Below are 26,461 nucleotides of genomic sequence, written 5' to 3' on the forward strand. Positions count from 1 at the left end.
TTCAAAGGAGACTTAAACTATTAATAGATGATGCCTTTGCATCAGATATAATAGATGAGAAGCTCCATGAATATTTATTGGTGGACAAACCAGTAACACCACTTCTTTACATATTGCCCAAAATACATAAGTGTCTGTTGGATCCACCTGGGCGCCCCATAGTCTCTGGGATAGGCTCAATTTTCTCCCCTGCAGCCATGTTTCTTGACAGATATCTCAGAGACTATGCTATGTCTGTTAAATCTTATGTAAAAGACACTACAGACTTCCTAAAGAAACTGCAGAGCTTGCAAATCGAGGAAGGACAATACCTTGTTTCCTTTGATGTGGTCGGTCTCTATACGAGTATCGACCACATCAAGGGACTGGATTCGGTAGAGTGGACCCTCACCAGAAGTGAGATTAAGCCAGAGATCGCTAGGTTTATCCTTTCCCTATTGGAAATAGTCCTGACATGCAACTACTTCCTCTTTGAGGATACTTATTATGTACAACAGCGGGGGACCGCAATGGGGTCCAACGTGGCCCCAACTTATGCAAACTTGTACATGAATAGATTTGAGGAATGTTCTATATACCCGTCCAGCCACTTCACCTCGGTGAAGGGCTGGATGAGGTATATAGACGACATATTCTTTGTCTGGACTGGATCCCTGGAGAACTTGTTTAAGTTCCAGGATGAAATCAATTCGGTCCACACAGAATTAAAATTTACAGTGGTGTATTCCCAGACCGATTTACAATTTTTGGACACGACAGTTTATCATGCAGATGGTAAACTTTATACCGATTTGTTTGTAAAACCTACGGACAGAAACAACATGTTGTTATTCCAGAGTGACCACCCTGGGTTTATGAAAGAGTCACTGCCGTACAGCCAGCTACTCAGGGTTAAGAGAATAGTCACAGATAATGTCCAATCAGAGTTAAGACTCAGTGAGATGTGCAATAAGTTCTATGAAAGAGGCTATCCGAGGCCCATGGTACTGAGACACAAACAGAGGGTGGATCAATTTAGAAGGGAGGACCTCTTGAAGAAAAAAGAACAAAGAGAGGAGAATAAGAGGGTTCCCTTTGTGTCGACACACACAATGGTCAGTAAATCCATTACAAAGGTCCTTAGAAGCAATTGGCACATTCTAGCTGAGTCTTTCCCTGAGATTGAGGCGTTTCGCAATGCACCTCTCATGTCATATAGAAGACCACGCAGTATAGGAGACAGTCTGGTTCATGCCGATACGAAACAGAGTGGTTTACCCCCAGTACAGAGAAAGGGTTGTTTTCCCTGCCTGGGATGTTGTAATTGTAATGGGATCCTTAAGGGGAGCTCCTTTTCACATCCCAGGACAGGAAAAACCTACCAGATTGGCAATTACTATACATGCAGATCTGAATACGTGATTTATATACTGCAATGCCCCTGTGGACTTCTCTACGTGGGAGAAACCACTCAGGAATTTAGAAAGCGAATAAACCAACATCGGTATAATATACGTAAACTGTTACGAGGAGTGAAAGAGACCGATAATTCCAAGACAGAGTTACCTGTCCCAGAACATTTCCTCAAAAATAACCATAATATTTCACAATTACGTTTCCGCATAATTGATGGAGTTCTACCCCAAAGAAGAGGGGGAGATAGGGAGAAGCTCTTAAAAAGGATGGAGTTGAGGTGGATATACGAGCTACAAACACTCGAACCCAAAGGCCTCAACAGGGAGTTTAGGATTGGTTCACTCTACTGACTGCACAGAATCAAGTAGCCTCCACACTTGTTGATTAATACTATATTCCATCTGAGTTTAATCATGTTTTAATGAAGTTGGTACCCAACCTGTTAGGTTGTGTTTTTTATAATGGTTTTTGTACTATTTGTATATTTACACAATTTCTCTGTCTTCTATTTTTAGATGACTGTATGTGTGGGCCGACCTGGGGACGCATGCTGAGGTAACAGATCATGTATAATTTAGTTGCAATCCAGTTTTGCCATTTTTTTGTTATTTTTTGGTGTTCGCCTAGGGGAGGAGACAATTTTTGTCAATTTAGACATATTAGATGAGAATACGCTGGTTAAACTACTGTTCCGTGTATTGGAGAATGGGAGTGCACGGTCCCTGTGGAACAGCCGTATGGTATACTCGCATATGTATATAATGGAGGGGGTTGAAGTGCTTGTGATGGCCTAGTGGACGGTACTATAGATGTATACCCGGAGACGGGGATACCTATTAACTGACTATATGGGTTTGAATGGTTCCATAGGATGGACGTCGCTTCGATTTGGAGGATACGCCCTCCTAAAAATGAGTGGGGTGGCCTATGGCTATATTCGTTGACCCCTTGATAGGGGGAGATGAGATGCCGATAGGACCACCATGTTTGTAAAGTGGGGGTGTGCACAGGTACACTTTATGGAAAAAAAGGGGGGGTAATTACCCCTAGTGTACTAGATTGAAAAGTGCCACTCCTTGTATATGAGTTTGTGGACCCTGGATTGCTTACCATGAGGCTGGACTTAGTGACCGGGTACTCTAATCTTATGATATGGCTGAGTAGTGGACACCTGGTACATATGACCATCTATAGCCTTCTTTAATAAAGTTAATTTCGATGTGCAATCAACCTCTAGCTTGAATTATTTTAGAATAATTTGCCCCTTACGATTGGTGAACACGTTTTGATAACAAATATGAGAATCTGGTCTGTGAATTTTATATGGGACGCGATGTTTTGTATTCCCATGGCGACGGCTTTGGGGGCGCGGTACAGTGACGTGGGACTAGACGCTGAATCCCGTTGCCACTGAGGTTGGATGCGCATGCGCGCTCTGCCCTGGAGGTGACGAGGAAGAGAGGCGCCTGGTTACCATGACACTGATCGGGCGTCCTGGAACTGACGTCATGGGTCAGACACGCAGGCGCATTGGATATTGTGAAACGCCGAAGCAAGTGTAATGATCGGCCTTATGCATGGATACAGTTGCCACAGCAGCGGATCCCCCAGGTTCGTGCCGTACACTGCAGTAAGTCGATGGAGTCTTATTTTTATGTACACACAATTGATAAAGTTTAAACACTATAGATTGGGTCCACCCCACTGTCAGATGAATAGAAGTGGGGGCGGTATACACAGCTTTTTTCAATGATGTATTTGCATAATTAATTAGGTCAGATGACCAGCTTAGTAGGGTATATGTATTTGATTTTGAGTTCACAATGTTAGATTGCTTGAAAAAGATCACACCGATCGAAACGTCGCATTTTTTGTCTTGGTGAAAATAAAACACTAAGGAACAAGGCTGGAGAGTGCTGCTGTCCTTTATTTCTATTTATCTGGATCTGGGGAAGCATGGGACTGGCTTCTGACACGGCGAGCACCACCACAGTGAGGAAAACCATCAATCTTTTGTAGTGCTGCTACATCCGCTCTTTTTTATATTGGGTTCACACCTAAGCGTTCCTCAAACGCGCGTTTTACGCGCGTTTTTGTCGCGCGTTTTTATGCACGTTTTTTGTAATAGTAAACGCGCGTTTGACGCGCGTTTGTGTCATTGACTGCAGTGTCCTATGGCCACAAACGCGCGTCAAAACGCCCCAAAGAAGCTCAAGTACTTGTTTGAGCGTCGGGCGTTTTACAGCGCGTTCGTACGCGCTGTAAAACGCCCAGGTGTGAACCCTTCCCATAGGGAAGCATTGGTTTTCATGTCTTAAGCGTTTTACAGCGCGTTTGAACGCGCTGTAAAACGCTCAGGTGTGAACCCAGGGTAAGTCTTTTTTAAATGTGCGTTACTTCTGCATATAAAACAAGATGAACTCCATTAAGGACACTTAGCACGTAGTGATCTCTCTCCCTCTACATATTCACTTCCAGAGTAATGGCCAGTATTTAATTGCTGCAGTCATTAGATTAATTTAGATTAATGTAGAAGGATTATGTATTGCAGGACTAATAAAGTAATTACAGGGTCCTCTCTGAATGAGTCTAATGCTGGGTTCAGACCTGAGCGTTCGTGATGGAGCGCTCTTTATGCGCGATTGTACGGGCGTTTGCAATCGCGCATACAGAGACAAGCGAACGCCCATTGTCGCGCGTTCCCGCTAAAGTCTATGTACGGGAACACGCGACAAGACGCCCCAAAGAAGCTCATGTACTTCTTGGGGCGTCGGGCGTTTTACAGCGCGATCGTACGGGCTGTAAAACGTTCAGGTGAGAACCATTCCCATAGGGAATCATTGGTTCTTGCCTGTTGAGCGTTTTACAGAGTGTAGGAACGCGCTGTAAAACGCTCAGGTCTGAACCCAGCCTTAGAGGAAACAGCCAGATGTTGGTGAGAGATGGGCATTATTTTTACAATCCATTTATTAAATGGTGCTGTGTAATTTCATGCTCTAATGGTCCATTCACACGTCTGTATGCGTTTTGCGGATCCGAAAATTGCGGACATCGGCAATGTGCGTTCCGCATTTTGTGGACCACTGCAATTGCAGACAAGAATAGGACATGTTCTATTTTTTTGCGGAACGGAAGTGCGGATCCGCAAATGCGGATGTGGACAGCACATTCTGGCCCCATTGAAAATGAATGGGTCCACACCTGTTTCACAAAATTGCGGAACGGATGCAGACCCATTTTGGGGACTTGTGAATGGACCCTAAGTCCTTCATCAAAAGGACAGAAAATCTAATTGCTCAAAGTACCATAAATGTATTTTTAACTTCTGAACCATCACCAGGGTGATTATCTCTCTGCCTGAGGCCTCATGCACACGGCCAGTGCCTGGCCGTGGCCGTATTGCGGCCCGCAAACAGCGGCCATGTGCTCCCCGCATCACCCATTCACTTGAACATGTTCTATTTTTTTTTTCGGTGCGGAGGGATCACGGACCCATTCAAGTTGAATGCGTCTCGATCCGTGCCGGCCGCCGCACGGACGTTGCCCGTGCATTGGGGACCGCATTTTGCACAACGGCCGTGTGCATGAGGCCTTATTTTGTGTTCCATCAGATGTATGTTAGTAGTCAAAAATTCTTCAGGTCAACTCACAACAGATCTATACCGAAACCCACTGACAGGAATAACCTACTTCAGTTTTCTCGTTTCCACCCACCTACCACTAAAAAAGCACTGCCAGTCTCCCAATTAAAGAGAGTACAGACTATAGTCGATGATCCCCCAACCAGAAAACAACGAGAGGAAGAAATTAAACAATGTGTCTGTGAAGGTTCTCATTTATCCAGGTCATGGTATATATCTGTAAAGAATAAATCAAGGCAACTGGACGTACTGTAGATTTCTTGAAAACGTTTCACTCGTTCTTCCAACGAGCTTTCTCAATTCTGAGTGATTGTACAAAAATTCTGGGAATAAATATGTAACTGAATCCACATCTGGTAATTATACCCAGCATTGGGTCAAAGATGTTGATTCCATTATCCTAATTGGAGTCAGTAGGTGATAAAGACTTCCCAGAAAAAGGTGTCAAGACAGCATTGTATGTGGCAAATTAAACAATGGTTTCTTGATCGAGGCTACCCGTCATATACACTTAGATCATCTACTTATAATAGACAGAAACCCAGGTCACCCAATAAACGTATTCCTTTCGTCCATACATTTCATCCAAGTACAAACAAGGTGATAAACATCATCCAGGGCCATTGTCCACTACTTAAAAAGGCATACCCAGAAATTGAAGAATTCAGTAATCCAGTCCTACCCTGCAACCGTAGGCTGAAAAACCTACGTGATTTCCTAGTAATGGCAGACATAGGCCAATCCAATCTTTTACCTAAGCAGATATTTTTACAGACACAAAAGACAGGTACCTTCCCATGCCTTCATTGTTTTCAGTGTTCAAACGTACAAAAAGGTTCGGTCATTACACACCCACATACGGGCAAATCTATACAATTTGGGGTTTCTTCACTTGTAAATTCTGATTACGTGGTGTATCTTATTAAATGCCCATGTGGCTTAGTGTATGTAGGTAAAATCTCACAAAGGGTCAAAGATAGGATTCGCCAACGCAAGTCTACCATCAGAAGTGGAAACCTTCTTCTGCCAATTCCCTTCCACTTCCACAAAGCCAATCACACCATTGCACAACTTAAATTTCAGATTATCAAACAGATTCCCCCTCCACGAAGAGGTGGTAATAGATCTAAAACACTTAAACTCAAGGAGGCCTTTTGGATCCATACCTTACACAGCCTTACCCCTAAGGGAATGAATAGAGAATATGAAATACAAAATCTCATGTAATCTACCAGATCTAACCATTTCCTCTAGTGTGGCTCCACAATAACTCTTTATTTATGGCATATGCTTTTCTAATCAGTGGATTCTCTTGTATTTCAGAGCCCCATGACCTTTACTAGGACCCGGTGCCCCATACAAGGGTATCCTTTGATCACTTCCCCGCTTCTTCCCTTATTATTCTATTCTCTTCTTCTATTTCTCTTTTTTCACCTATTTTCTCTTATTTTCTTATTTCCATTTTATCCTGTAATTTACCTATTGCCTTATCCTGTAATATCCGGTTATTCTATCTCCCCTCCCCTGTTCCCTCCCATTCTAAGTTTGCGTTTTATCCCTTTACATCCTCCTGTCTTTGGAGCGCAACTTCCGGCCTCCGTGTGTTCCCGATTTACTTCCGGTGGTTGGAATGCACTGTGTCCTGCGCACTACACAAGCTTCCTGGTCACCGCTTACAGCTGGGGACGCCCACTCCTCTTACTTAAGAAGACCCAGCTTACTCTCTCATGTGCACCATCACCATTCCAGTGCTGGACAGCGCCCGTATTTCAGGTGTATGTTACTCTTATACACTTTCTTCATCTTCTACCTGACTGCGGCACAAGTAAGTCCTTTATAGTGTATACTGGTTCCAGATTGCATATTTGTTATCCATGAGCCATGTACTTAGTTAATATCTGTTACATACGTACCTATCACAAATACGACCGGTATGCCCCTGGTCCTATGGTATATCAATTGGTTTGCACAATGGGAAATTTATATTGATTACTCACGTGTTGATTCTAAATTTGACCAGTATGCCCTCGTTTTCCAGACTATGTTGATGGCTTTGTATTTAGCATCTGTTACCTATGTACTCATTGCATATATGACCAATATATATATGTACACACTGTAAAAAGGTATATACCAGACATCTGGATGTCCACCTGAGTGAAGCCTGAAGAACTCTAGTGGTCTAAAGATCTCTTCTCTTCATAACTTACGAGACAGCAAATTTATGTCATTCATTTTATTTCAGTCATTGTATTAAGCTTGTATTATTTTTCGTTGTTACACCAAATTTTGTACTGTTCTTCTCTATGCCTCTAATGTCTGATAAAGGCCTGCGAGCCGAAAACATTTACACGTATTGCCGCATTACTTACTGTTCCGAAATAAATTTGAAACACAGTGTGAACGAAGAAGGAATTTTTGCTGTGATTTATTCTTATTCATAAAACGGGGTGGGAACCCTATGCACAGCAAACATCAAACAGGGAGCGACAAAGTTTATTATTCAAAGTAACGTTCCCTAATTTGGAAACGTACCTGTTTCTACAATGACTAACTATAGCCTGTCATTTGCAGAAGAGGAGATCTCTACGATCCTATCACAAGTTACGCTTTCTGGTGAATTACTTCAGCCCCGCTGCTGAACTACAAGCAAGGGACCTGGAGAGAGAGGCAAGACGCCTACTAAATTAAGAATGGTATAGCGTGACACTAGCTGAATATGTGAAGACACAACCAATTCCACGGGGACTACAAATATGGACACGTCCCACATTTTTCAAGGATAATCCAGAATACTGTATCAAATTCAAACAAATCCTCAACAAGTGCTCCTTTGATATAATGACTGACTTTAATGTATCTTCAGACAGCAATCACGGATTCCAAGAACAATTCAACTACAAGGCGTGATGTCCTAGGATGACAACACACAACTCCAAGAAAGAATGTCCTCTACACTCGCAGAAAGACGCAAAGAAACTGAGGTTCTCAAGAGAAAGAAATTCCTCAGAGATACAGAGGATTATCATAACAATCAAGTGTATATTTGGCCAGATACTTCGTTTTGAATTTCACGTCCAAGAGAAGAATCGCCATCCTTGGATTCTCACCGATCTACGTCTAGTGAAGGTAGACCTTTTCGCAACAGAAATATGGACCAACGTAGAGCAAGAGGCACACATAATGACCAGAGAGCCAGTGGGACTTCAATTCAACAGGATTCCTCGGTGACCACGCATTTCCAGTAACAACCTACACATCCAATATCACAGTATTTAGTTGTAAATATTTCCTCTGTTCCCTTAGGTCTAGCTGAATTGGACCTTTTGCAGAAAGGCCTGTCGTTCTGTCCCTCTTACCCACTAAGTACATTTTAACTTGATCTTGATTTGCAGCGATTTTACAGAAACGTTCGCCTCAAGACACATTTTTCTAAGATAACTACATCTGGTAACACAGGATCACGATGTAAATCATTCATTTCCACAGGTGACCTTGGTCTACATACTAAGAGTACCTACATGCCACCAAAAACACAACCGGCAGTAGAGACGTTTGTTAATATTGTACAGAGGAATGTAGACCTCTTCAGGAAACAGATCAGCCAAGGGAAATACAGATATCAGAACAATATCGCTAATGTAGAAAGGCAGGCACTCAACACACTGAAACAAACAAAACAACTCCTATTCAAACCTGCAGACAAAGGTGGGGCTTTAGTAATTATGGACAAATCCCAATACATTTTAGAGATTTACCGTCAATTGAACGACACTACTGTATACCAAAAACTTAACAATAATCCATCTTCAACCATTTCTACACACATTAGCAAGATTCTCCAGCACTATCATTCTAAAAATGACATTGATGACTCCACGGTTAATTTTTGGACACAACCATACCCTATCATACCAGTATTTTATACTCTACCAAAGATTCACAACGACCTACATAATCCCCTGGGACACCCTATAGTAGCCTCAACTGAATCCATTTTATCCCCTTTATCCATCTTTCTAAAAAAAAATCCTTACAACCCAGATAAAAAAAATGGCATTTCTTCTGGACACCACATCTTTTCTTCAGATTATCAGACATATGGACCCTCTGCCATCTGACATAATTTTAGTAACTTGGGATGTGGCGAGTTTGTACACATCTATACAACATGATAAGGGTATACTAGCAGTGAAGAAACTATTAGAGAATACTGATTTACACAAGGAAGTAGTGTCACTCTGTCTTGATTCACTTGAAATAACAACTTCTGTACATTTACATGCGATTACTGCCTGCTCACATAGGGACAGTCAGCAGAAAGATCCTCATGATGACTGATTATAGGAGTCTCTGCAGTAACTTCGAGAAAGCATGTCCCTGTGGAAAGAGGATAATGGCTAGCCTGTCTCTATACCTAGAAGTCATCTCAGCCACTAAATCATCTATACCCTTAAGGGTTCATGCACATAGCCGTTAACGTTTTTGCAGATCCGCAGAACACGGATACCGGTAGTGTGCCTTCCGCATTTTGTGGGATGTAGCGTCCGGCCCTCTGTAGAACTGTCCTATCCTTGTCTAAAAGCAGATTATTTCACAAACTATCCAGTTGGGGCTTATGCACACGACCGTGGGTTTTGTCTGCATCTGATCCGCATTTTTTGTGGATCAATTCACTTCAATGGGGCCGCAAAAGATGAGGACAGCACACCATTTGCTGTCTGCATCCATATGTCCATTCCGGGCGCCCGCAAAAAATAAAACATGTCCTATTCTTGTCCATGCTTTTTAGACGTAGGCTGGTTAAGATGCTGTATGCAGCCTATCCATATGTATCCCCGCTTCCTCAGGTGCCCACCAGGGGATTCACCTGTGATGCCCTCTGCAGCCATGAACTGACATTATGTGCTGGACGAAAAGGTAAGTACTAGATAGCTATAGATTTGTATGTTTTAAAAAAAAGGTTTTGTCGTCATGTATTAATAAAGTGTTATAGGAAAATGTTTGGAAATTACTATATACCTCAAATACTGTCGGGTTTAGAGGAGTTCTGACCAGAGTGACATTTTATAAAGGGTAATTGTGCATATTGTGGCATATTCACAAAGTTTTTTCTGACATTTAAATGTACATGAAACTGTCTAAAATGTCATACAGTAAACGACTGTTATAATTGGCTTCATGTGTAACATGGTGCACACAGCTGGGAGAAATCTCTTCCATTTTATTGTTTCAAAATGGAAAGGGGTGCTAAGGTTTCCGCAAATAAAGCTTATTCTTTATGTGATGAAAACATCTTCCTAATATAATTTCTGTATCAGTTTGTCATGGTCTTCAAGATCTCTGCTTGCAGTCATTCAATTTTTATGGTGTTAAAAACTGTCATGCTGCAACAGAAATATTTATTTGAAGAGGACCTGTCGCCTCTCCTGACATGTCTGTTTTAGTAACTTCTTGCATCCTCCATGTAAAACAAATTCTGGAGCATCTATTCTTGTTATCTAAGATGCACTATTCTTTTATTATTCCTTCTAGAAGTTGAAAGAATGATTTTCTAGAAGTTTGCAATGAAAGTCCATCTAGGTGTTACCGATTGTGGTGTGCCCCTGCACAGTGTGACACTGGCATCACTGATTGGATACTGTCAGACTGTGCAAGAACATCCCCCCAATATCTAATACTATCTGGACCTTCATTGCAAACTACTAGCAATTTGTTCCTAACTTCCAGTAGGAATAATAAAGGAATGGCATGTGATAAGAATAGATGCTCCAGAATTGTTATGTCAAGGGAAATGCAAGAAGTTATTAAAAAGGTCATGTCAGCAGAGGTTAAAATTGCTCTCTAACTGAATAGTAGTAATTCCACTGCCACCCTCCATTACCCACTGCCACCCTCCATTACGCTCACCTCATTTGAAGTACACTCTGTACGCATCTACTCTCCCTCCAACCTTCAAGTAGCCGTCATTTACCGCCCTCCAGGCCCAGCCACCATCTTTCTTGACCACTTTAACACCTGGCTACTAAACTTTCTTTCTGCCTTCAACATCCCTATTGACACATGCCACTCGGCCGCCTCAAACTCCTGTCACTCTCTTCCTCCTTCGGCCTATCACAGTGGTCTTCAGCCCCCATCCACAGAGATGGTCACACTCTGGATCTGATCTTTACCTGCCTCTGCTCCCTATCTAAGCTTTTTAATTTGCCTCTCCCCCTATCAGACCACAACCAACTCACTTTCTCTTCACTGGTCTCTTCTCTGCAGCTCCCCTGGTCCACACACTAGCACACCCCCGCAGGAACCTCAAACATCTCGACTTTTGCTTGCTTTCTGACTCTCTTCTCCCACTCTCTACCATCTGTTCCCTCCAAGACCGAGAAGCTGCTACCACCCTATATAACACCACAATAAGTACAGCTCTGGACACTGTTGCCCCCCTCACACACAACAAAACACGAAAAAATCAACAGATAACCCTGGCACACCAGCCTGACCAAAAAACGAATACAAGCTTCCAGGGCTTCTGAGCGGCGATGGAAGAAATCCTATTCTAAAGATCATTTCACCGCATACAAGCAATCCCTCCTCATATTCAAATCCTCACTCGCTGATGCAAAACAGGCCTACTTCTCATCTCTCATATCTTCCCTGTCACACAGCCCTAAACAACTTTTTAGCACTTTTAACTCCCTTCTCCATCCCCCAGCATCCCCACCCTCTCCTCTCTTCTCAGCTAAGGACTTTGCCAAATATTTCAAACAAGAGATAGTCAACATCAGAGAAAGCTTTACTACACAGTCCCCACAGACCCTCTACACAACTGTGTAGTCCTCTTCTCCAAAAACCCGCTTCTCCACCATTACAGAAGAAAAACTCTCCACTCTACTCTCCAAATCTCATCTGACCACCTGTGCACTTGACCCAATCCCATCCCACCTCATCCCTAACCTCACCACAGTATTTATCCCAGCCCTAACTCATCTCTTCAACCTACCACTAAACTCTGGTGTCTTCCCCTCTGCTTTTAAACATGCTACCATTACACCCATCCTCAAAAAACCTTCACTTGGCCCATCTTCCTTGTCCAGTTATCGCCCCATATCACTTCTTCCGTATGCCTCAAAGCTACTTAAACAACATGTCCATTCAGAACTGTCCTCTCACCTCTCCTCCTGCTCCCTTTTTGATCGCCTACAATCTGGCTTCTGACCCCACCACTCAACCGAGACTGCCCTTACCAAAGTCACCAATGACCTACTGACAGCCAAAACCAAGAAACAATACTCTGTCCTCCTTCTCCTTGACCTGTCCTCTGCCTTCAACACTGTTGACCACTCACTTCTGTTGCAAACTCTCTCATGTCTTGGCATCACTGACCTGGCCCTCTCCTGGATCACATCATACCTCACAGACCGGACTTTTAGCGTCTTCCACTCTCGCACCACCTCCTCGTCTCATTCTCTCTCTGTCTCCTAGGCTCTGTCCTAGGACCCCTGCTCTTCTCTATCTACACTTTTGGCCTGGGACAGCTCATAGAGTTCCATGGCTTTCAGTATCACTCCTACGCTGACGACACACAACTCTACCTCTCTGGTCCAGACATCACCACCTTACTATCAAGAATCCCACAATGTCTATCTTCTATATCATCCTTATTCGCCTCTCGCTTTCTAAAACTTAACATGGATAAGACAGAATTCATAATCTTTCCCCCATCTTGTTCAACACACCCAACAGACCTATCTATCATGATCAATTGCTGCACACTCTCCCCAATCAACAAAGCCTGCTGCCTTGGAGTGACCTCGGATCACCCTTTTCACCACCTGCCGCCTCCAACTCAAAAACATCTCCCGCATACGTGCTTTCCTTAACTTTGAATCTGCGAAAATGCTTGTACATGCCCTCATTATCTCCCGCCTAGACTACTGCAACATTCTCCTCTGTGGCCTTTCATCTAGCACTCTCGCAGCCCTCCAATCTATCCTCAACTCTGCTGCCAGACTAATCCACCTCTCATCCCATTACTCCTCTGCCTCTCCCCTCTGCCAATCCCTTCACTGGCTCCCCATTGCCCAATAAATTCACTTCAAAGTACTAACAAATACATACAATGCCGTCCATAACCTGTACCCTTCTACATCTCTGAGCTACTTTCCCGATACATCCCCACACGCACTCTCCGATCCTTACAAGACCTCCTTCTCTCCTCTTTTCGCCTCTTCCCACAATCGACTCCAAGATTTCTCCCGTCCATCCCCCATACTCTGGAACTCGCTACCCCAACATTTTAGACTCTCACCTACAATGGAATCCTTCAAAAGAAACCTGAAAACCCACCTCTTCAGTGATACACAACTGTGTAGTCCTCTTCTCCAAAAACCCGCTTCTCCACCATTACAGAAGAAAAACTCTCTACTCTCCAAATCTCATCGGACTTAGGCTGTACCTAATATGTATACTCTTTTTTTATTTATTTAAGTTTTACACAATAACAGCATTTTTTAAACAAAAAATACATGTTTTAGTGTCTCCATAGTCTGAGAGCCATAGTTTTTTGATCGCTTGCTATTACACTTTTTGTAACTAAGGTGACAAAAAAATTGCTTTTTTGACACCGTTTTTTTTTAAGGTGTTTACCTGAGGGGTTAGGTCATGTGGGATTCTTATAGAGCAGGTTGTTACGAACGCGGCGATAATATGTATACTATGTAGTGGCTCTTTATTTGCGGAATGAGGTGACGGTTAGATTGGTATTATTTTGGGGGTCATACGCCTTTTTGATTGCTTGGTGTTGCACTTTTAGTGATGTAAGGTGACAAAAATTGCTTTTTTTTGCACAGTTTTTATTTATTTTTTATGGTGTCTATTGGACGGGGTGGATCATGTGATATATTTATCGAGCTGGTCATTATGGACGTGGCGATACCTAATTTGTGTGTTGTTTCTTTTTTCCCCCCTATTTTTTATTATAAAATAAGGGGAAAAGGGCGTTTTTTTCTTTATTTAACTTGAAACTAATTTTTTTTTAAACTTTTTTTTTTTTAACTTTTTTTCTGTCCCACTTTTAGGGGTCTGATCCCCTCTGCAATGCATTACAATACATCTGGTTGGTGGTTAGGCTGGTTTCACACTGGCATTGCGGAAAAAGATGCGGGTGCGTTGCAGGAACATGCGCGATTTCTCAGCGCGAGTGCAAAACATTGTAATGCGTTGAGAAAATCAACATGTTTGGTACCCGAACCCGGAATTCCTAACAGAAGTTCGGGTTTGGGTTAGGTGTTGTGTAGATTGGATTATTTTCCCTTATAACATGGTTATAAGGGGAAAAAAATGCTTTCTCAATACATTATCTTAGTACAATAGGGCTGGAGAGGTTAAAAAAATAAAATAAAAATTTAACTCTCCTTAATCCACTTATTTGCGCAGCCCGGCTTCTCCTCTGTCTTCTTCTTTGAGGAATAGGACCTTTGATGACATCAATGCGCTCATCACATGGCCCATCACATGATCTTTTTTACCATGGTGATGGACCATGTGACGGACCATGTGATGAGCGTAGTGACGTCACCACAGGTCCTTTTCCTGAGCACAGCTGTGTGAACAAGTGGATTAAGGTGAGTTCAATTATTTTTATTTATTTTTAACTCCTCTAGCCCTATTGTACTATGCATTCTGTATTAAGAATGCTATTATTTTCCCTTATAACCATGTTATATGGGAAAATAATAATGATCGGGTCTCCATCCCGATAGTCTCCTAGCAACCGTGCTTGAAAATCGCACCACATCCGCACTTGATTGCGGATGCTTGCGATTTTCACGCAGCCCCATTCACTTCTATGGGGCCTGTGTTGCGTGGAAAAAGCACAAAGAGGAGCATGCTGCGATTTTCACGCAACGCACAAGTGATTCGTGAAAATCACCGCTCATGTGCACGGCCCCATAGAAATGAATAGGTCCGGATTCAGTGCGGGTGCAATGCGTTCACTGCACGCATTGCACCCGCGTGGAAATCTTGCCTGTGTGAAAGGGGCCTTAGTGTATTACACAGAGTAATACACTAACACGTTGCCTAGGAGACGCAGCCTGAGGCTGGATCTCCTGGGCACCCGTAGAAGGCAGGTCCCGATGCCGTGCAAGACATTGGGCAGTCTCTGCATGGCATCAGGCTGCCTTGTCACACATCGGGTGCCACGCCACAGCAGCGCGGGGACCCGATGCTCTCCTTCACACGCCACAAACCACTTCTATGTCACGGTCAGCGCTGATACAGCAGGGGCCCGGCTACCAGGGACTGCGGGACCCCTGCCGTGATCGGGCGGGCGAAGCTCCTGAACCCGCCCGATCAGCCCGCCATGCATGTACGGTGGAATGCATTCTGGCAAAGCATCCCCCGCTGTACATGCACAGTGTTTTGCGTACAGGGTTTAAGAAAATTGCTTTACTCTAGCGCCATGGTCCACACGATGACTTTTATGGTAGAGTTTTCTAGGCATGATTTGTGACCTGTGTAGGGTTCATTTTAAAAGGAAAGAATAGATACGCTCTGATAATCACCTATTGTGAATGGTGGCTTATCTGTCTTTCTCATCCTGTCTGTAATGATATCACCTTTGTGTATAGATAAGCAGATAACTGCAGTAAAGTGATCTGTACAGACCAAGAAGTGGTGTCTATAATTAGGCTTAGTGGCCAGTGCAAAAATGGCAGTATTTTATGGTTTTTAGATATTGAAATGGAAACTTAAAAATTAACAACAATTCTTTATAAATATATTGTCATTTTCTGATGACACATTTCCTTTAAAGGGGTTCTGCACTTTGTTTTAACTGATGATCTATCCTCTGGATAGATCATCAGCTTCTGATCGTCAGGCGTCCGACACCCGGGACTCCCGCTGATTTGCTGTTCGAGAAGGCAGTGGCTCTCCAGCAGCGCCACGGCCTTCTCACTGTTTACCGCCGGGCCCAGTGATGTCACGACTAGTATCAACTAGCGTGGGTGGGGCTAAGCTTTATTCAAGTAAACAGAGCTTAGCCCCGCCCACGCTAGTGGATACTAGTCGTTGCGTCACTCGGCCAGCGGTAAACAGTGAGATGGCTGCGGAGCTGCTGGAGAGCCCTTGCCTTTTCAAACAGTTGATTGGCGGGGGTCCCGGGTGTCCGACCCACGCCAATCAGAAGCTGATGATCTATCCAGAGGATAGATCCTCAGTTAAAATAAAGTGCAGAACCCTTTTAAGAGTGCTAGTCCAAGATTATTTCCCCTCCACTCCAGTGGTACCTGTGAAGAGATCTATACTTACTCTATGCTCCATTCCAGCTCCATGGGTCCAGGGCTATTTTTACCAGACTTCTGGTCTTCTGGTCCCTGCCTATAAACTTCTTGCAGGGCTGGGGTCATGTGCACCGCTCAGCAGTGACAGTTAACCAAATGGCATGTGACTCTGCAGTGACGTACCACTTGGGGACACATCACTGCTGAGGTCAGTGATTGGCTGTAGTGGAGCACGTGACCCTGTCCATGCAGGAAGTTTACAGGCAGGAACTGAAAATGCATTGAAGACAGCAAGGGAACCATGGGGCCTGAACAAAATGGCGTGGAGTAGGTAAGTAGTTCTCATCACAGGTTCTGTGGGGGTGAGTCGGGGGGGATTAAAAAAGGAATCCTGAGCAACCCCTTTAAGGCTTCATTCATGTACAAACATTGAAATATAGTAATAATACACTAATGGGGTCTTAATTTCATAAGCCCATTTGACTGTGCATAATATATGGCTCTAAAGTATGACAAGTAAGACTACATTGACATTGTGCTTATGGCATTGACTGAAATGCAGATGAAGCATTGAAGAACAACATTGTTTGAAGCCTTGTGACTGTGATCATCTTCTGCACAAGGGAGGTGGACTCTCTCTAGTTCCTGTGGAGCCTTATATGATTGGAGCAGCACGGATCCATGTATTTTATTTTAATCCACTTTTTGCTTAGTGCTCAGTCACACACAACAGAAATATGGCCTTACTTGTCATTGCATTGGGAGCCAATGGACAAAATGCGAGGACAAGAAACAATACACGACTGTCATTAAGTCTGAGATACGTATCTATAATTCTACCTTATATTCTATGTTATTCACAAGGAATATAGTAATATCAGCACAGCTAATCCTAAAGCAGCTACACACATTCTCCTACAATCCCTTGAACTATTCATTATTAACAGTTCTGTGTCCCCAATCCTGGGTGAGAGAGGGATCTAGATGTACTGTAGTTCCAATCTCCTGAGGCATCCAGGCCCAGAGGTTCTAATCCATTCTGGAAAACTACAAAAGAAACGTAAACCCCATAAGGAGCATTTGTACATGTGCCAATTTCTGACTTTACCGTATTACCGACTATGAACACCAATGCAGAAGAGCTACCAGTGTTTGGTCCTGGAGGTGCCATGCTTATAATCACTTGCTGCATTCCAGCATGGTTAATACGGGTTTAGAGGACTGTTTGCCAATATAGTAAATAAGAATATTAGCATTTTATAACAAAGTAATGACTGTCATGTAAAAATTGTTTTATAAACCGTGCTCAAAATACAGAATAGTTTCTAATATTTTTACATATGTCCCTTACATAGGACAAGACAGTCAATCTTATTAATGAGAAAACTCACTCCCCAATAACAATGTCATATATTACATAGCTGACATCTGTGTTAGAGAAAATAGGGTTCAGCATATTGGACTAATATTCATACTTTATAATTAACAACTTTATAATTATTTAGAATTATAATAATTGTTTTTTTATATCTATCTATATATATATATATATATATATATATATATATATATATAAAAAAATATATATATATTATACAGTATAGGATAATATATTATTTTATACACATCTGCACTTTTCACTACAGGATTTCTAGTAGCAGTGCAGGCAAATCGGGTCATGGATTTCAGGAGAGCAGCTAATAAAATCTGCCAAATCACCTCTTCTGTCCTATATTAAACTTTATTGTTGGATCATTTCAAGCTCCTATGTCCAGCTGGGAAATGCACGAGTGCATTACTGTACTGCGGCGGTGGCACAAAGAGCACGGCGTCATAGCAACCAATGACGCCGCGCGCTCCTGCACTAAGCAGGATGCCAGTTCGGTATCTCATGGACCGTGTTCCATAGACGTCTGCATGAGGCTTTAAGCAGACATGGACAAAGAGCAAAAATGTGAACCAGCTAAACATAGTCCATAATTGAAAAATAATTGTGATCATTTTGATGCTGGAAGAGTTTGTGCAGGTTATTGTGACCAACTCAAAGCCGTATTAGTCTGTTTGGCTGAAGGGCCGGTATGAAAGAAGTCACTTGTTCCTTCTATATAGTGATAACATGGATATGAGCATGTTATTTTGGTCACAGTATTGTATGCTGCTTGTACTGCAATTACTCATTAATTATACATAGTAGAAAAAAACCCACTATGACCTCACATAAAAAAGTAAAAAATATGAGAATGTTGGGCAGAAAACAGGAATAGACCAGGGCTGTGAAAATCTGACGCATAATTGGGCAGGTGAATGTATGACAGAATATATTCCAGAGAGACTTTATGAAAGAAATCAAATGAACACAAAGGTACTTGATTACTAAATGTAGTCCGGGTAGGGGAGAAGAAATCATAAAAAGAAGACTATGAATACTTTAAGAACAAATAGAGTAGCAAAAGAAAAGAACATGGGAATACAGGTTCGAGAAAGGTGTTGTACGCCTATTAGGCCACAGGTAATAATAATCGTTATTTATATAGTGCCAACATATCCAGCAGCGCTTTACAATCAGAAAGGCTTATGTAATATTAATGGATGAGCCATATTCTGGATAGATCATTAGTATCTGATCGGTGGGGGTCCAAAAACTTGGACCACCACGATCAGCTGTTTGAGAAGGCACCGGAGCTTGAATTAGCACCATGGTCTTCTCACAGCTGTGCTTAGGCCATGTGATGTCACGCTAATTAGTGGCGTGGCCTAGGTGCAGCTCAGCTTCATTGATGTGAATGGGGCTGAGCGCGATACCAATCACAGCTGCTGTACTATGTACGGCACTGTGCTTGGTGAGCTGAGAGAAGGCCTCTGTGTTACTGAGAGCACCGAGGCCTTCTCAAGCAGCTGATTGGTGTCAGCCCTGGGTGTCGGACTCCGACCGATCAACTACTGATGACCTATCCAGAGTATAGGTCATCCATTAAAAAAATTCTCAGAAAACCTGTTTAAAGCTTGATAAAACAACTAGTGTTTAGCGAAGCAAAGTATCCAAAGTGGAATTTGGTCAGAATTTTAGGAAAATTTTTATTCTAAATTAAGCTGAATTTCCACTTTTCAGTATTGAATCATGTTTCTTAAAATGGTGGCTGGAGTTGTCTTAGAAAGAACGGGGAAAAAAAATCACTCACCTCATCCATTTGCTCGTGCAGAGGCAATCCGCTCCTCAGCGTGATGATGTCACCTAGTGCTCCCAGCGTGATCACTGATGACCTCACCATGTGATCATGCTGGGAGTGCGCTGTGACATCATCACACTCAGCACAGGTCCTTCGGCAGGTCTTTTTCAATCACGAGAGGAGCGGACCGCCTCTGTGAGAGCAAGTGGATGAGGTGATTTTAGACCCAAGAGGTCATATTGCACTAGCGTATTACCGTTTTTAATGACCGTTGCAAGTACACTTCTGTCTAAGTGGGTGTTAAAAATTGAGTTTTAACAGTGATTTGTGACAAATTAATTTGTAATGAATCGAATTTCTTGTCAAACTTTGGCGAAGCTGACGAATACAATTTTTCAAAACTTCGCTTATCTTGTCATACATAGACATGACAGGCAAAACAATGACAAGAATGGTCTGCACAGGTGAAAGAGAGAGGAAGGTGCTGAGAGCGAGATGCAGTAAGACAAATGGAGGCAACAGGAAGAGATGGTTTTTGGAGATGGATCAGTTGGATAGATAGGACTGCTAGAGAAACTTTCTGAAAATATTTCGAACAGACTTTTTCTTTACCTGTCAACTGAGACGGCAGCCAATGTGAAACTACTGGCGTACATGGACAGATATATGGAGAAGTGAACAGCTTTGCAGAGGAATGCCCCAAATAACCATCCATCCAAGGTGTATATAGTCGCTTGAAATGGGACACATAGTAGTATGAAACATAAGTCTGCCACCCCCAGGTTTAGAATGAAGAGGTTTGTGGTGTTGTACTTGGTTTGGCCATTTCTCAGCAGTACAACCAAAACTAAACCATTCCCCACTGTGCCCAGAGCAAATATCAAGGAAAAGACCACAGGGACAATGATTCCCCCAGGCGGCAGTTCTGTTGATACTGATCCATTCCAATCCTGAGACATTGCTTTGATTCATTCACCACCCTACAAAGAGTACAGAAACAAAATTAAAGTTGAATAATTAACAAAATGCATTAAAATCATTTACCTTATAATTAACTTATCAATGTGTTACACATTCGTAATCACAATATTATGACTACCAGCTGATATCCAGGTTAACCGCAGTGTGCAGCACAGACAGCGGCTAGGCGGGCTGGGAGTGACGCAATAAGGTCCTGGTAGGTTGTCACAGGTATCTGTAGCCATCCTGACTGCAGTGCATCCCACAGCTGCTGAACGGTGTGTGGGGGAGGATCCATAGAGTGAACACAATGTTTGAGGTGGTCCCACAGATGCTCAATTGGGTTCAAGTCTTGAGAATTAGGGGGCCAGGGTCGTTCTGAGAAATTTCTAATCATGTGACATGTCCCATTGTCTTGCTAGAAGATCCCATCCACCTCAGGGAAGGCAATCAGCATGTATGGGTGTACGTGATCTGCAAGGATGGATTCATACCCAAATCAGTTGAGAATGCGTTCCTTATGGATGAGTGGGCCCAGAGAATGGAAAGAAAGCCTTCCCCAGACCATAACACTGCCACCACCAGCTGGTGTTCTTTCAACAATGGTTGCAGGGTGTTTGCTCGCTGATGTTTCTTACCTTACATGCCAATGTCCATCCGTTCGATGAAGCAGAAAATGTGACTCATTGGAGAAGACAACCCTATGCCGATCAGCAGAGGTCCACTTCTTATACTGTTGCAAAACGTGAAGCCTTTTCTGCCGATGCAACTTCATTACCAGAGGTGCAGTGATCATCTGTCGGCTTTGGGACACCATATGCAGGAGAGTTCACTGAACTTTGTTTTAGACACACGTCTGGTAGCCCCTTGGTTAATTTTGGCAATGAGCTGCTCCACTGTAGCATGTCGTTCCGCCTTTGTAGCTACATTCACCTAACATCAGTGGCACTTGCTGCTATGCAGTTTCCACATCACTTATTCACAATGGTGCAATTTGTCCACTCATGATACATTTTCACCACAGTAGCACGAGAACAATTCATAAACTGCATAGTTTCTGAAACACTGCCACCCTTGGCCCAAAAGCCAGTAATCATCCTTTTCTTCAACTTTGATAAATCGTCCCTTTTACCCATGACAGCAACGAGGGATATGTGTGCAGACGGCCTATAGCACACCTTAAATACCCACCAAGCCAGCTCACCACACATGCCTTCCATCATGAGCTACAGTTGCAAGAAAAAGTATGTGAACCCTTTGCATTTCTGCACAAGTTGGTCATAAAATGTGATCTGATATTCATCTAAGTCACAACAATAGACAATCACAGTCTCCTTAAACTAATAACACAAAAATAATTAAATGTTACCTTGTTTTTATTGAACACACCATGTAAACATTCACAGTGCAGGTGGATAAAGTATGTGAACAGTTGGATTTAATAGCTGGTTGAACCTCCTTTGGCAGCAATAACTTCAACCAAACATTTCCTGTAGTTGCAGATCAGACGTGCACAATTGTCAGGAGTAATTCTTGAGCATTCCTCTTTATATTCAATATTCTTGGGGTGTCTGGTGTGAATCGCATTCTTGAGGTCATGCCACAGCATCTCAATCGGGTTGAGGTCAGGACTCTGACTGGGCCACTCCAGAAGGCGTATTTTCTTCTGTTTAAGCAATTCTCTTGTTAATTTACTTCTATGCTTTGGGTTGTTGTCCTGTTGCAACACCCATCTTCTGTTGAGCTTCAGCTGGTGGACAGATGGCCTTAAGTTCTCCTGCAAAATGTCTTGATAACCTTGGGAATTCATTTTTACTTTGATGATAGCAATCCGTTGAGGCCCTGACGCAGCAAAGCAGCCCCAAACCATGATGCCCCCACCACCATACTTCACAGTTGGGATGAGGTTTTGATGTTGGTGTGCTGTGCCTCTTTTTATCCACACATAGTGTTGTGTGTTTCTTCCAAGCAACTCAACTTTGGTTATATCTGTCCACAGAATATTTTGCCAGTACTGCTGTGGAACATCCAGGTGCTCTTGTGCAAACTGTAAACATGCAGCAATGTTTTTTTTGGACAGCAGTGGCTTCCTCTGTGGTATCCTCCCATGAAATCCATTTTTGTTTAGTGTTTTACGTATAGTAGATTCGCTAACAGGGATGTAAGCATATGCCAGAGACTTTTGTAAGTCTTTAGCTGACACTCTAGGATTCTTCTTCACCTTATTGAGCAGTCTGCGCTGTGCTTTTGCAGTCATCTTTACAGGACGGTCACTCCTAGGGAGAGTAGCAGCAGTGCTGACCTTTCTCCATTTATAGACAATTTGTCTTACCATGGACTGATGAACAGCAAGGCTTTTGGAACTACTTTTATAACCCTTTCCAGCTTTATGCAAGTCAACAATTCTTAATTGTAGGTCTTCTGAGTGCTCTTTTGTGCGAGGCATCATTCACATCAGGCAATGCTTCTTGTGAAAAGCTAACCCAGAACTGGGGTGTGTTTTGGCGTTTTTCTATGTCCGCCTGAAGGATAATATAATTTTTATATATTTTTTTATCCTCTCTTCTATATGAAGATTCTTTCATATAGAAGATATATGACAGCAAGGCAGCTGTAACCAACACCTCCAATCTCATCTCATTGATTGGACTCCAGTTGGCTGACACCCTGACTCCAATTAGCTCTTGGAGATGTCATTAGTCTAGGGGTTCACATACTTTTTTCTCCTACACTGTGAATGTTTGCATGGTGTGTTCAATAAAAACATGGTAACATGTAATTCTTTGTGTGTTATTAGTTTAAGCAGACTGTGATTGTCTATTGTTGTGACTTAGATGAAGATCAGATCACATTTTATGACCAATTTGTGCAGAAATCCATATTATTCCAAAGGGTTCACATACTTTTTCTTGCAACTGTATGTGCTGCCGACATGGAGAGTAGGAAGTGGTCATAATAATGTGACTTGACTGTCTTTCTTTCCTTCTATCTATCCATCCATCTATCTAAAAACAGAAAAAGGCTGCAGTAAATAGGGTGTTGGACTTGGTTTATTTCCAAAGCTTGGGGAATAAACTGGGTCCAACACCCTATACAACATTTATTTGAGTGCTGCTTCATTTTTCTCTTTTTGGATCTTATAGTGGACATTGTGCCAGTGGCCCTGGAAGGATTGCAGCCTGCTTACTCTAGTGACTGTGCTGCTGTTTTTCCTGTTTTTGTCTATATACGTATCTACCGTATCTATCTATCTATCTATCTATCTATCTATCTATCTATCTATCTTTCTATTTGTATCCATGTAAAAAGAAAAAAAGTTGCAGCAGTCCCATAAAAGATAAAGAATTGCATATTGCTCCATGTTCATGCAGTGTTTCAGCTCTGTCCTTTCTCAAGCTGAAGCGTTACTTGTACATGGAGCAATAAAACGTCATTATTGTATTATGTCATTTTGGAGTGCTGTTATTTTCTTTTTTATTGAAGTGGATCAATCTATCTAGGACCTAATCACTGAAACCCAGCTGCTTTATCTATTGGAAGTGCTGCTCTTTTGGATTTCTATCCATCCATCTAATCTATCTGTCTGTCTTCCATGTATATAAATTCATTCATGTGAATAATCTGATGAACTTGCTTATATCACTGACTTATGCTTTTGAAGAGCAAGCACTGACAAGTTCATGAACCAAGCTGCCATTTACAAACTGTGGGAACTGTGGCAAAATGTGACGGGAAATAACAATTGTACAATCTAAATAAAATGAAATGTAAATGGTCAGGCAGACAATGAAGGTATTGTTATTAGGTCTCTCTGACTGCAGTAACCTTATTCATTACAGCAGTTACCATACATGTAAAAACCTTTATAGAATGTATAATACACACAGATGTAGCAGAGCTGACATTTTACTGTTTGTCACACGGAGCACATGACTCACTAGATTTACCTACATTCCTACAGATAAAACAGTGATCTCACTGTAAGGGCTCATTCACACGAACGTGTACTGCATGTTGCCGTATTGTGGACTGCATTTGCGGATCCGCAATATACGGGCACCGTTCCATGTGCATCACGGATGCGACCCATTCACTTCAATGGGTCTGCAAATCCAGAGATGTGGAACAGAAGCACGGAATGGAACACTACGGAAGCACTACGGAGTGCTTTCTGGGGTTCCGTTCTGTGCCTCCGCATCGCAAAAAGATAGAACTTGCTTTATCTTTTTGCGGAATAGACGGATCGCAGACCTATTCAAGTGAATGGGTCCAAGATCCGCATGTGGCAGCCCCAATTTGAAGTTCACAGTCGTGTGAACAAGTCCTAAGTTGCACCAAATGGCAAACACGACTCAACACTGTGCTTGTCTACTTGTAAGCCCAAGGATTACTTATTTTTGTTAATGCGTTAATGCCTGCCATAACACAAGTGGCTGTTTCTACAATCTGGTGTGCACTTTAACTCATTATACTTAAAGTGCTATCATACATGCATGAATACTGCATCTAAGTAAAATGATCCCATAAATAACTTAAACCAATTATGATATCAAATACATAACATAATGACATTATACTAAACATCAATGCAAAATATTCACAATAAAAAGAATAGTCTAAAGGTTAGTTATCTGGTCACATGTATTCCCTAAAGGGAATATGTATACATACTGTACATGTTTTTTCCCTCTAGCTCCAGTCCTTATCAATGTATCACTCTTCATGATTGGGTGCTAATATATGTGTATATCAGTACATCACATCTCCGCATGATGCACAGATGTGTGCCCCTGTATTCCTCCTGGATAATTAGATTTGTGCATTGGCACCTGCATTCAGACACAATATACATGTAAACGAGTCAGTGTGGAAGAATGTATGCCTCTCTAGTGGGCATAAGGCCAGGTGCATGTATGTTGCAGCTCTCAAGTGTTTCATTGTCTATAATCTGTATATACAAGATTTTCCCCTTCTTACCTTGTCTAAGCTGCTGGACTTGTTTCATCTCCCTCTTTCTCTATTGAGCTCTCTCTTCTGCTCCCTCCTCCTCTCTCATTTATTCTATCCCTCCCTCTTTCTGAGTCCCCTTCCTCTCTTTTCTATTTCGCACAAGCTATATCAGCTCATTGAAACTATCTCTTTCAGTCTATGTGGTCTCAGATAAATGACTGCATTTGTTTTATATGTTCTCCAATATTACATAGACCGGAATTAACATCTCATGCAAGGTAAAAAACATTGGGAAGAAGGAACATTGTGCCCATGATAGCATTGTAGAAAAAAGGAAAAACAATGGTGCCATGCTATGGTGCTAACTCATAGGGTGGCTGATGTCTAGCTGTTAGTATCAGTGAGATATGTTTCCATTTGTGGAAGGCTTTAGACTTCAGTCCACAGAAGAGGAAACATGTTAGAACATCCCAAAAGAAGAGGAGCAATAAATAATACTGCTTCTAAACAACGACAAACTACTGCAGTGGATGGGTTTTAGGTGGATCCCAATATTAGGCTGGGACTCCCAAACACCATAGAGGTGTCACTGCTGCCCTCGAGAGGGGATGGTAAGATGTGGTGCACCCCAATGGGACGGTCTGCAGTAAAACAGTGTGCTTCTTTATTGAGGGGACTCACGTGCAAAACAATATAAATAATGTACTGAGCTGGCTTCACCAGTCTCCCCTCTTGTAGCAGAAGGTTCCATGCTGCGGAAAGGCTCAGGTTAGCTGTACCTCTCTTTCTTAGAAGGCTAGCACCCTGGCAAAAGAGTTGGTGAACCTGGGTCTGTGGCAGACTTCTTCTTAGCATCTTCTTCTGGTCACTCATGCAGTCTGGCAAAGTCTCTCCTACTAAACACTGGTTCCTATTGCAGTTAGGACTGCCCTATGTTTATACAGTTTCTAACTGATCCAGAACCTTCTAGTGGAAGGGGTGAGGCTGGAGAGGCGCAGCCTAACATAAATAATGTTGCAGTTCAATGCTACCCTAGACTTGTACTGATCCTCAATCCAAGTCAATA

General features: G+C 42.5%; 1 protein-coding gene across 1 annotated transcript in view; it reads right to left on the reverse strand.

Annotated features, from left to right (window-relative positions):
* GALR3 (galanin receptor 3) overlaps positions 1 to 20,444 on the reverse strand; it is a 92,766-nt gene extending 72,322 nt beyond the window's left edge. Inside the window, exon 1 of the mRNA XM_044302223.1 lies at positions 20,098 to 20,444. Within this exon, the coding sequence (XP_044158158.1) occupies positions 20,098 to 20,444 (347 nt within the window). The remainder of the gene's footprint in view (positions 1 to 20,097) is intronic.
* Between the last annotated feature and the right edge of the window lie 6,017 nt (positions 20,445 to 26,461).

Source organism: Bufo gargarizans, chromosome 7, assembly GCF_014858855.1.
Source record: "Bufo gargarizans isolate SCDJY-AF-19 chromosome 7, ASM1485885v1, whole genome shotgun sequence".
In the NCBI taxonomy this organism is placed as follows: Eukaryota; Metazoa; Chordata; class Amphibia; order Anura; family Bufonidae; genus Bufo; species Bufo gargarizans.